We start from the raw sequence: 13,408 nt of genomic DNA, 5'->3' as shown, positions 1-13,408 counted from the left end.
TGGATACTTGGGTAGATGGTAAGAGCTTCAGTCAGTAACTGTTCAGCTGACTTGTATCAATTTGCAATTTGCAATTTCAGAAAGAACATACACTTTATTCAGTGTAACTATCTGGGTACTTGTAATGTAGCTGCTCAAAGGGAAGTGCTAGATTCAGGCAAATGCAAGGTGAATACATTTGAAGCATTTAAAAATAGGGAGAGCGCGCACACTTTTTGCCAATCCTTCCTCATAAACATTCAGTGTTTTACACACACAAAAAAGATTTTAGTAAAGACTAAAATGTCTACTTACTTATCTATAAATTTATTCAAGTCATTTGTAATATTATGGATGGGGCTACATATTTGTGAACAACTTAAATTACTCACAAATCTTTGAATTGTCACCAGTATTGACACTATTTTCTCTCCGTGGGAAACTAGGCGAACAGCGAAATTAGGGAAATAAAATGGATTTCTAAATCTGACATCTGATAATGGGCAAATCTGCATGGAAGATCCCTTTTCTGATGGCTGCGCTTGAATAATTAGTCACAATACATAACTGGAAAAATGTATTCAAAAAATGGACCTCAGGGACTAGTGTCAGATAGAATCTACAACAGCAGGTGAGACAATGTGTTCATTAACACTAATCAATAGTATTGATCATCCTGAGATGCTTTGTATCTAAGTTTCTGGCCTGCTGTTAATAACAAAGTGATTACAAACACCAAGGTCACCCCCTTATTTCACCTCCAATCTGTCCTATTTGTGCCATCCTTCATTCCCTCTTTCTCTCTCTGATTAACATCGCTCCAGTTTTCCCCATTTATCTCTAAATTGCACCAAGGGGTGATGGGAATCAAATATAAATGAAAGAGCTCTTCTATGACAGTATTTATGACTTTGACTTTGCGCATTTGTATGTCTGTCACAAAAGATGGTCGGAGTAACAGGGCGAAAACCTTGAGAACAAGAAGATTTGAGCAATTTGCACATGATAATACGTGTGACCGTCTCCATCGTAATGGGTCTGTTGCTGCAGCGAAGCGGGTTCGGTCTCATCAGCCCGTGTGCCAAAACAATTTATGGGAAGCACAAAGTGTTATAGGTCTTCCCGTCCTGTCCATACTGGTGCTTGATCTCCTGGGAGATTGATTCACACGACACAGAAGAGTCGCTTGGAGCCCGGCAAAGAGAATGGAAAAGCTTCATGTGTGCAAATGAATCCTACATATCCAACAGAGAGTAGAATAAAATCTCTAAAGGTGGAATGACTTCTCCTCGTTCAATCAAAGTTTTGGACAAAATGAAATAGATTTTAATATGTGGGATTGAAAATCTCACTTGTTTACATGCATTGTAATCTAAAAATGAGAGGACTGATGAGATTAGATGCAACTCTGAATAAAGACAGTGTATAAGTAGTAGTTATTATTCTTTGGAACAGATACATGGGCAGCTATTTCTTGACCTATTGTTTCCTTTCAGGCGTGCGCTTGTGTGTGTGTTTGTGTGTGTGTATTTAAAGGGATATCTGTGGCTCCATCCTCCTCTAAATGCAGCCTCCAGAGTGTCCAGGTGTCTTTTTCACGACACCCTTGTAACTGAATACATCGAGACTCAAGAGCTCCTGTATCCACACACCAGCAACGTCCACACGCTTGTGTTCTTCAATAATCAGAGTGTGTACGTGTGCGCTTGAACTGTGAAGGAGCAAACCGACTCGCGCAAATATGAGGGTGTGTGACTGCAGCAGCTCTGTAACAGCCTAAGGGTCCAATCAAACAATGTTTTTTTAGCAGCCTGGAGAGGGTTTTGTGATTATTTTCAATGAGATTTAAGATCTTTTCCTGCTGCTTTTGCGCTGCTGAGCGCCTCCCCTTGTTTTTTTTTTTTTTTTGCCTTATCACCATGAAACACCAATTAAAAAAATCTGAGTGGGGAAATGCCTCACAACATTTATGGGTTTTTTTTTTTACATTGTTCAGTCAGATGAATTGAGAGTCCCCCAGCACTGACACCAGATTGTCAAACCGTTTTAATGTTTTGGATGAACAGTGAGCGCAGGGCTGCAATGCCAAGTCTCATTTTCAATGAATAGAAGCTGCTGCTGGAGCGGCTCCTGGAATGTGTGTGTGTGTGTGTGTGTGTGTGTGTGTGTGTGTGTGTGTGTGTGTGTGTGTGTGTGTGTGTGTGTGTGTGTGTGTGTGAAAAATATATGCAAGTTAGTTGTTCAGGACATGAGAAATGAACACTGCATGTATGCAAGACGTAATCCTACCAACAACATCTAGCGGTGCAGTATCTAAACGCAATCAAAGTCAGCAAGAGCTTTGAATCACCACAGCAAGAGCTGCTAGTGCTGGAAACAAATATTGAGCTTTTCCACATCTACCCACTTATGTTGTGGCTGCCATCTTCTCTGCCGTGATCTCAACATTGATCTGTGATCTATGTCCACATGGCTCCTGCTGTGGAAAAGCACAGGTCGAGAATGAATTTCCTTTTTCTATTGGAGGCTCTAATTTGCCTCCTCACTGCTAAACTTTTAGGTAAACTTTTGATAGGCTTCTGTACAGAGAACCATGGTTCACAGTAACAGGTCGTCATGAAGTGAGATCTTAACTTATGTATAAGTATATATGAGCATATTAGCAAATATGAGCAGCTCCAAAGCCTACCTTCTAGTAAAAACAGTGCTATCAGCATTGTTGTCCTCAGTGAATATTTGAATGTGTGTGTGTGTGTGTGTGAGAGAGACAGTGCCACCAAGGATGGTGCATTAATAGATCTATGCATTATTTAGTGTGTTGACTGACTGTATACCAAAGCTGTAGCAAATGCCCTGGGCAAGAGGAAGTACAGATGTGAGTGTGTTTCTTTTACTAAAACCTAGTGTCCCTGTTACAAATGCAATGCTTAAACAAGCATTTACAGTAAACTCAAACTGTGGGTCCAGATGTGTGTTGGATACATTCAGTTAGACACCTAGCTCACAGGGGAGGTGAATATTTGCTCGCCTACACTAGGAAGCGAGAGAATAATCATGTTCAACAGGTTGCCTCCAGGCTGCACACACACACACACACACACTTGGAAGAAATAACCACAAGTATATATGTAATGTAGAAACTCAGGCAAAAAACTAACACACATTTCACACACACACACGCGCACGCCTCCCACACCACTTGGTTAATTAATTCTAATTTGAACGGCCGTGGCCTCACCTCCTACACTCATGCCTTCTCATGGTGCCTGGAGAAAACGTTACAGCATCCACAGCGAGCGAGGAAGACGGGCAGACTGAAGCGAAACCATGAATGTGGAAAAAGTCAGTGTAGAGACTGGGTGACTGAGAGAGACTCATCATTTCTGAGTGACACCTGGGAGTTGTGGCCCAAAGTTTAGCGGGCAGACTTGGAACTGGCAGCCAGAGGTAGTATCAGGAAATCCTGCAACATGATGCCAGTAAACAGGGTTGTTTAGACACACACACGCACTGGGGCTAGGCCATGCTATCTTGTATCACTACAGAAATGAGCCAATGCTTCCAACAGGTCGACCATGGCACCAAAGACGAACCTCAAATATACCTCAGAGTGGCGTCTGGGCAACAAGTTGTCTATCAAGATTCCTACATCCAATTTAGTTTTTAAGTTATTTAAAGTTTTGAATCTGGCGCCTGGAGACATGTGAGGATAAGCCCGACACTGCAGCACAGCCTCCAGCTACATTTGACTTTACTGTTCAGAAAGTTACACAGAACCCTACGAGCACTGAAGTCTTGTTTGTCCAGCAGCAACTCCTTGTCTATGAGAAAAATGCTTCTTAGGCCAGAGTGCATCACTGTGCAAAGTGCAGCAGCATTGTTAAACCACTGAGCCAAAATTGCTTTGCTGCAGTAAAGGTGCACAATAGAAAATGATGCATTATTCATTAGCCTGTGTTCCCATTGGCTGGGGGGTGTACTATTATGTATCATTATTTATAACTCGTGAATAATGCTAATTTTATGTTAATAACCTCTGAAAGAGAGTTTACTGTCTTTAGAGAAATCTAAACAACTTACAGTAAGGCAAATAAAATGTCACAGAGATGTTTAAAACAGTTGTAATAAAGTTGAAATAAATCCAGGAGAACTGGATACTCTATTACGATTATGCCCAATTTATCTTTATGTAAGTTGTTTAAAGGCACATGGTATAAAACAATAATTCCAAATTCTGGACATACAAAAGTATTTTCAGGTTAAATTCTGTGTGAGTTTGTTCCTCAGTAACAAGTGATCTTCATTTATTTGCACAGAACAGTGATGGAACATCTCTACATACCTGCTGGTTGTAATGTGGTGATACACTGAGGTCAGTCTTTGTCTACATGTCAGAGCACACAGTGCATTGCTCTGCTGTGTAGTCGTGGACTGGTTGGAGCACACTGACTGGGGGAATGAACATTAACACCACCAGGTGGTCATAGGGGCCGGTGGCAGCCTAAAGAAGTACAAATCTACTGGAAACCCACTCACACTGACCAGTACCAGCTGTATGACTCAACTGCAACACACATAGGAGTCGTCAGAAGTGTACTCCATGGGGTAGAACACCTTCCCACGTCCATGGAAGAAGAAGAAAGACAGGCATCTGAGGACAGGCAGGATGTCCTGAGTGGGCCTTCAACAAGACGGTATCCAGTGCCCGCAGACGACAGAAATACCTCGTCATTCCTTACAGGCCTGGTGTGTCAGAGAGGCTTAGAAGGATCTTTGGGAAACACCACACACCTGTTCACTTCAAACCCACCAACATACTAAGACTAAGACCTGTCCACCCAAAAGACCAGTCACCACATTATGCACCACAGAAGTGTACCTCCATCGGAAGGACAGAAGACACTAGTTTATGTCAGATAAGCCAAGTGACTCAAGAATAACAGTATGTGTTTGAGTGAAAACCCACAGGAAGTGGGTTGTAGGAGTTGTGACCGTTACATCCATCTACTCACACCCTCTGTATTGTCCACTTAGCGAGCCAAGCGAGGGGCAACCACACTAAGAAACTAAGAAACATGCTAAGAAACTCTCCTTAGACTGAAAACACCCTGTGGTGTTTATGTAAAATCGGGATTTACATACATTTTCATCCTTTTTTTTTTCTTTTATACAAATATTTCTTTTCTTTGTGGCCTTCTATTGGCTGCTGTGTTAACATATCTGTCATTTCACTTGTGAAGCAGTTGAAATGTGAGTGTGAAATGTGCTTTCATGGGGAACCCTTAAATGAATTACATATGGATTATGGATTGCCCTCTTCAAACTGGTCATTCATCTGCACTGTGAGCAATTTAAGAAAACTGACAGGGAGAAGTTACAGGATCATGCATCGGTGATTATTTCTTATTTAGCTGCCTGCAAATCAGCTCCTGACCCTGGAGTCAATGTATGCCAGCACACAGGAGAGCTACCTTTGTCACGCTCTTGTGTTTGTGTGCGTATGAAGAACAGCTTCACACTCTCCTTAACTGACCTGTCACTCATTCATCTCTCCTAATTAGACGACAGCTATAAAGGGATGCCTGTATTGCCCCTCTGTGATTCCCCAGCGGATGTTAATCTTGGTTAACAGTCTCAGCGATGCCACATCTACTTGTCCACATTATCTCAGCAGGTACAGACCGCTCCGGTGCCATCCTAATCCTGTCATGCCTCAGCACACTGCCGGCCTCATTAATAAAAACATTAACTCACATCGCCTGATCGATAGCTGTTGACTCAAGCAGGCTGATGTTACACCTGTGTGATCGATGAGCCGAGTTAATCCTACGTGATTACAGAGAGGTGGGGGGGGAGAGAGAGAGGGTGAGAGACAGCACAACGATGGTGGACATGTCTCAGTTTGAGCTCAGTCACCCGTTAAATGAACAAAATTGAAAAAGATTCTCATTTCTGCTTCTGCTCACTTTTTAAGAGTGATCATCCACTGACATCTAATGTATGTGTGGGTGTGTACAAATACACACACCAACGCATGCCTGTTCATAGAACCCACCCCCCCCAATCACCCACCCACACATACACATGTACATCCTCCTAACAAGGACTAAATGTGGATTATATTACAAGTATCGTCATACAAATAGACATATTTGAAAAAATAAGGAACTTTTTAATATTTTAACAGTTATTTGAATCTATAACTTATATCTGCCTTTCACCTAAACACACACACACACATACCTAACTCAGCCATGATGCACATCAAAAAGGCAGCTCCCGATGTTTAATTTTATGATGAGCAAACAGACAATAAAAGTGTAGCACACTGTTGTATTGTGGAGGTTGTCGCTAATACACTCAAGCCAGGCTCCACAGAGACACAGAGGAATACACAGGATGTACTGGAGCAACACACACACACACAGGCACACGCACACACACACACACAAACACACAGGCAGAGGGTGCTGAGCAGGGAGTATAAAAGGGGCATCCTTGCAACTCAACAGAGAAGTGCTCTCCTCACTCTCACACACTCCTCTAACACGCCGAACCTCTTTCCTCAAGGTAAGGGAACCACATTTTCTTCTTTGGTATTTGACAGACGGCAGGTTTGAACACTTTGACGTGATATAATTTTTATGTCGAGGACGGATTTTTTTTCCTACTTCACAATTAGACTGAAACTAAAAACAACCTTCATAAAAACCCACTGATGCGAGTGAACGGCAGCAAAATTCATACATTGTGTTTCTGACATTTACAGCAGTTTAAATGTGCAAATGTTACATTTCTTGTGTTTATTTCTGAAATACTGGATCACTTATAAGTTGGAGATTGAAAAGGGTTTACTTGGCTTGCATCCAAAATGTATTTCCAGAGACGTGTGTGAGTGAAACTGCACTCAGCATATCAAGATCCAGCGCTCAACACTGGCCAATACTGTTGTGTTGCGTTCTGTGCCCCTGGATGACCGTGTGAATATGCTGCTCTGATTCACGCCTTAGCTCGGTGTCGACACGGTGATCATTAGCTGCGAAAAAGCAGTTGTCTGGCAGATGGTCTCAGTTGTAGATTCTCAGTGTGAGAGATGACTGGTGAGTCACAGACTGGACTGCAACTCTGATCCAATCCTTATTAAACTTTCTCTGTGTGCTTTTCTCTCTCTTCTCCTTCTGTGCTCCAGATGACTGCAGGGCTGTGTGTGTGTGTCGTGCTGGTAGTCCTGTGCACGAGCTGTTTGGGGCTCCCCTTCTCCTCTCAGCATCTACACGAGGGCCAGCGCTCCCTCTCCGCTCCCTCTGAAGGTACGCCTTAAGTCACTTCAGCAGGCACTTTCATTAATATTGCAGTGAGTTTTGGTGTCTGACATCTGCCTCGATTGTGTCTTGTCTTGTCACTGCCGAGTAGCTCTCCTTGAGACTGACATCCACAGCTTGGGAGAACCCCACCTCCGACAGAGCCGCTCTGCCTCTCAGCTGAAAGCTCTTCCAGTGGCTGATGAGGATCCAGACTCCCGGGCTAACCTCAGTGAGCTGCTGGCGAGACTCATCTCCTCTAGGAAAGGTGTGTGAAGTTGGGAGGGAGGGAACTGTTGTTGTGTTAGTGAGTTTGCATGTTTTGGAAGTCATCACTGCTCCACCTGCAAATTAATGAAGGGTATATGGCATAGATGAGAGTGTGTGTCTGCGTGAGTGCACAAAGAAAACATCTGGCAATTGCAGCAATTCATTTTCAGAGACAAGTGCTTTCCCCTGCCATGTCCCCCCCCCCCCTCCCACCCCTCAGTCTTGCTAATTACTGGAATCAGTACACAGTTAGCTTTGTAAAATGAATTAGTGGCTCTGAAAAGCTTTTGTGGTTTGAAAGAGCGTGTATTAGTGCGTTCAGCCTTCCGGCCACTCTTCTCCTACCATTTCTCTCTTTTTTTTTTCTCCCTGTGTGATTCCCAGTTGATTTTTTTTTTTTTTGATGCCAAGAAAAAACAACAAACCCTCAACCCTGCCATAGTTCCTCATGTTCAGTGCTGTAATCTCCCTGGCAGCGTGACAGGATGGAGGAATATCTGGGCTTTTCACACACTTACACAACGCACACACTTAAACACACTCTGCCAAAGATCTGAATTCTCTGCTTGGCTTCCGCATGCATAATCGTCTCTTTTGCAGAATGACTCCTACAGTGTGAAACCGTGCACACATTTTTCTACAGACAGTCAGCAAATCTTCCAATAAAGGATACAAGACGCAATTACTCAGGAGAAAAAAGGTTTGAGCCTCTTTTAGGCAGTGATTTACAAATCACCGAATCAGAAAATGAGTCATCTTCAAGATTAGTTCAGTGTCACTGCATAGAAGAAATTAGAGATTTTAGTTGGATTACTTGGAAAGGGATTAGTTCCTAATGGTCAGTATTATGATAGACAATAAAACATGATATTTACACATCTATACACAATCTAATATTTTCATACAGTATGTATAAAATGTAAAGTTTATACTTTACTTTGCATAATCTCCAAAACAAGCTGAGCAACAGTCCGCTTAGTCAGTTAAATCTGTGATGCGTCAAAGTGCACAATGAAGTTAATTTCATGTTTGTGTTTAATCGTGTGTGTCTGCTTGTGGGTGTCTGTGCCTGTGTGCTCGCTGTTCACTTGCATGTTTCGGTGTAGGAGGTGTCGTTGTCGAGCCTTCTGCAGCCAGCCTTCTTAGCACACCAGGGAACTGAAACACTGTGTTTATGTGTGTGTGTGTGTGTGTGTGTGTGTGTGTGTATGTTGCGTGGGAGGATGTGGGTGGAGTGAAAACAGCATCTCTGTGAGCTCTCGATTGATTACCAAACGGACAGCAATCCTGTATCACTATACTTGGAATAAAATTTAAAAAAAAAAAAGATGTAATGTGATGTGAAGATTGGAAGTCAGGCTGTGTGTGTGTGTGTGTGTGTGTGTAGGGAGGAATGATCATTTCAAGGGAACAGACACGCATTCAAAAATACTGGAAAGGAAGCGACAGTAATAGTATGTTGTCAGCCTAAAGTCCAGCTGTTCTTGGAACGTCCTTTGCTTTGGTGTGTGTGTGTCTGTGTGTGTGTGTGAGCATGATACGAATGAGAGAAAGCAGATCCACTAGTAGGCAATTAATATCAGCACAGATTCTAATATTGCTACAATGTTTTTGTCTCTGGAAGGCATTAAGCTTTAATTTGGTGATGAACTCAACTAACCTCTGTCATCTTAGGACAAAAACTCTGACCTAAAAAGTTGTAAAAGTGAAGGAAACTGTGATATTAAAAGCACCAATCACTAAAAATACATTTATAATGAAAGAAGGCCGCTCGGTGTAAGTGCATCATTTGTGTCCAGTCTCCCCAAAACGGACACACTTCCCCCGATAAAAGATAGAATGACGTTTGACATGTTTCAGTGCAGCACGTTTTCATCTTGCTTCCAAAATTAGCCCATTTGAAACTAGGTTTCTCCAACTGTCACTAAGCAGAAACTGCCTGAAAGTAGGTCCACAGTCCAGTGAAGTTCTCAGCCGTGCTCTTGCTCTCCTTTCTCTGAAGAATACTAATGTCTCTGCTGCTCTCCTCCACCCACTCATTCTACCACCACCACCACCACTCCACCACCCTCCCCACTTCTGCTCCTAGGTTCTGTGCGCAGAAACTCCACGGCGAACAGCAGCAGAGCCAGCGGACTAAGCGCCAACCACCGGATAGCAGACAGAGATTACTTGGGCTGGATGGACTTCGGCCGCCGCAGCGCTGAGGAGTACGAGTACTCCTCGTAAGGAGGCGGTCATGGCTCCGTATAGGCACAGGAGAAAAAGAGGAAACAAACCCACGCAAGCTGGCTCCTCACTGTCTCACACTAAGAGTCTATTTATGATGTATTTGTTGTACATTTGTTTGTAAAACTGTAATAATGCAATATACATATGCCAAATTTTGCAGAAAAGCTCCTACTGTCCAAGGTTTGTTTGTTCCTGGTTTTCTCTGGTTTCTTTATTATTTTTGGGTGGAGTGGATTGGGATGGATTCAGGGTCTGTGGAGATGAACTGGGCTAAATAAAGATTGAAAATATCACTCTCTGCAAATGGCTTCTTCTAATACAATGCACGCTGCTTAACTTAGGTCTGACACTGATATGGATTAGATGCTTGTTTGGGATTATTTGTCATCTGATTTCTAGTGCAAACACACAGTGAATATCACAATATTATGAAGCTTTATATGTTACAAAACAGCGAGGAGATGACAACACAAACACATCACAGCTGCTTATGAAAGCAAAGCTTCTTAACAAAAGATGTAAAATGATGCATATTTCATTTCTTATATTCTCAGATTAATAGATTTGATTCTAAAATCAATGTGACATGGTCTTCTGTAAAGAAAAAGAAAAAGAAAAAAGCCTTATTTTGTTGTTTCTTTTTAAGCGACAACAATCCACCAACTCAACCATACTGAAACTGATGATAATTACACACAGGGATGAGTAGCAAGTGGACTGTGACCAGGACCAGAGCCTCTACATGTTTTCATCTATGATATCATGAATACATTTTAGAACTGTATGGTCAAGAGAATCTGAGGTTAAACTAAAAAAAAAAAAGATAATTTTTTAGGGGGGTGAGCTTCTATGCTGCAGCTTTCAGCTATGCTCTGAAAGCTGCGGTTGTAAAACTACACCAACACAATACTGCTACTACAAAAAGTGCAAGTAATACATCTGCAACTTTTTTCCTCAAGTGAAAGTACATGGTCTAACAAAATACTGTGTTTGAAACTGTATTAAATTTAATACTGTTGCTGACATAAATGTACTAGTCCAATTTTGCTAGACAAACTCTCAAAGTTAAAAATTATTAGGGCAAAGAAATGTTATAGGAATTAATAGAAAAACGCCAAGGACAAAGATTTAGGGACGGAGCCTTTCGTGTGGAACTAAATTGGCAGCTACAACAGCATAAAGTGACTAAAGCAGTAAAATAAAATATTTTCTCTGAATTGCAGTGAAGTAAAAGTGACATAAAAGGAAATTAATAAAATTAAATTGATTTACTCTGTAACTAAATGTTATGATAAATAATGTTCGGACATTTGGAAGCCAATTTGAGACAATCACTCTCCACATAGTTACTGTACTGTTTGTGCGGTCTACCTTTATTTCAGCTGTAATCCTAAAACTACAGATTATGTATTAAATGCTACATGTAATAGGTTAGATGTATTGAAATCAAACTCACTATCATCTCATTACTATTCCAAGAGAAATGAACAGAGGAATGTTACATGCGGTATATTGCATAATTCAGGCAATTATGCATTTGATGGATGAGAAAAAGCTGCTGGACCACGGTGGACTGTGGGTAATGATGCTTGTTTTAAAGTATGATGAATGTAAAGGAAGGACCTGTGTGATGTTGAGAAAGGGGGTCAGTGTGCAGCTGCATAAAGGAGATGAAAGTCAGTGAATGCATCATTCAGGGACCTGACTGGGGAATGTTTGAGAATATCTTCAAAAGAATGGAAAGATCATTATGAATCTCTGCTAAATATTGAAGTGGTTTGAAGCGTTTGGAGGAACTGATATCGACTCAATTATTAAAGCAGGCTTAAAATACACCCTAATAATTACGTTTGGCTCCACAGCCTTTGGAAAGCCCAATATGTTTTGGTGTTATAGTTTATTAAACGTCTTGGGGCAACGACAGCAGAAGAACATTAACCAGAAGAAGAGCTATGATGATGTGCTATGGACTATTCGAAACCATCTTCAAAACACCAACAGTAACCGAAGCCAGCAGAAATGACAGATTGCAAAGTTCAACCTGTAGAAGGTATTAGTTAAATGGAAAGTCCACTGTGGCGGTGAATCGTGATGAAGCAGCCCATTACGCCTCTTCTGGCCCCAGCGTGTTAAGTGAAAGATGTGTCTGTGTGAGTGAGAGGTGGTGACAGGGATCAATGAACAAATCAGACTCAGTGAATTATTCAGAGAAGGGGTTTTGAGGATGCCTTGAGGGGGAAACAGGGGGAGTTGCTGTGCGTTTGTGTGTGTGTGTGCGTGTGTGTGCTAGTGTGTTCTGGGCATTGAAGCCACTGGCTTGGTCTGAGGTCACACTTCAATCAGAAATTTACAGAGACTCGAGAATCTGAGGGTGCCATGGGAGTTGAATCCAACTTTCTGTTTAAAGCACCAAAGTCATAAGAATTCAGAGTTTAAGGCTTTGCAAAGGTTTAAAGGCTTCACTGGGACCACCAGTAAATGTCCCCTGTGAGTGTGTGTGTGTACTAGCAGAAGTGTATGTAGCAATTGTACATGCAGGCTGCACCATTACGGGGTGATTTGAGCACTCATTGCGTTCTGGTTTCGTGTAGCCACAGCCACACAGTCATGAAAGGAAGTTAAGCGTCAGGAGTGTGGCTATAATGAAGACCCAGCAACGGTGATGAGCAGATGGTCTGAGCTCTTCTTGAAATGCACCGAACATACGGTCTTTCATTCTCTGTGCTGTCTGCCTCCAAATGTTTCTTTCTTTACCTGCAGAACAGCTTTAAAGAGTTGAAAGGCATTTTACTGGCATTGGAAACAGTACAGAACAGTATGGTGAAAGCAAAGAAGGACTCAGGACTGTACTCCAAAACCCTGCAAGTCCAACACCACGTAATACGGCACATGTTCCAAAAAAACAGCCGTGCACGGTGACGACACACACATCTAGTTATCCTGCATGGCTGTTTTTGTAGCTGGTTGGCATTTCAGAAGTAGGAGAGTGGAAAAATACACATAGAACAAAAAGTTGATGACTTTAAGAGCAAAAAACAGACATATAGCCTAAAAACTTACAAATCCACTGTCACAATGTCTTGTTGAAACAAAAAAAGGACTATTTCCACTTTTATGTAATATATTTATGTAATACTTTAAAATATCAAATTAAATATCAACTTACACAAACACATTGGAGATATTAGGAGCAGTGTTGATGACATTCAGACAAAAAAGTTTCGGGAACCAGTGTCACTCTGTATGTTCAGCCTGTTATTTTGGCTCACAGCGGGTTTGATCTGATCTTGTGATAAATAAGATTAGTAAAATATTATTCTAAGGACAAACACCCAACATGAAAGACGTCAGTGACATTCCGAGATTTCATTTCTTCTAATTAGCTGTCAGAGTGGCATTTTTTGATTATTGTTCACCTCTCACTCCCCCCGTGGCTAATAGAGGTTTAATAAGCACGCCCCCCATCGCATCCCTCATAGCACAGACATACAGATGGTGAATGGGTAATGGATTTATGATTGCACCGGTGTGGACAAACACATAAACGTCATGTACTGAACGCATCATGAGTTATTCGTGAGCGCCATCTGCTGGAGGAGGGCAAATAATGATTTCAAGTATTGGCA

At 41.8% G+C, this 13,408-nt stretch overlaps 1 protein-coding gene across 1 annotated transcript; it reads left to right on the top strand.

The window, feature by feature from the left end:
* The first annotated feature begins 6,504 nt into the window (after positions 1–6,504).
* On the top strand, positions 6,505–10,070 carry cckb (cholecystokinin b). Its single transcript, XM_026349094.1, has 4 exons — positions 6,505–6,549; positions 7,169–7,289; positions 7,393–7,548; positions 9,640–10,070. Exons 2-4 carry the CDS (start codon positions 7,169–7,171, stop codon positions 9,777–9,779), a joined length of 417 nt encoding a protein of 138 aa, XP_026204879.1. The 5' UTR covers positions 6,505–6,549; the 3' UTR covers positions 9,780–10,070.
* The last annotated feature ends 3,338 nt before the right edge of the window (positions 10,071–13,408 follow it).

Source organism: Anabas testudineus, chromosome 11 (assembly GCF_900324465.2).
Source record: "Anabas testudineus chromosome 11, fAnaTes1.2, whole genome shotgun sequence".
NCBI classification, from domain to species: domain Eukaryota; kingdom Metazoa; phylum Chordata; class Actinopteri; order Anabantiformes; family Anabantidae; genus Anabas; species Anabas testudineus.
This window is presented reverse-complemented; position numbering and strand designations above follow the sequence as displayed.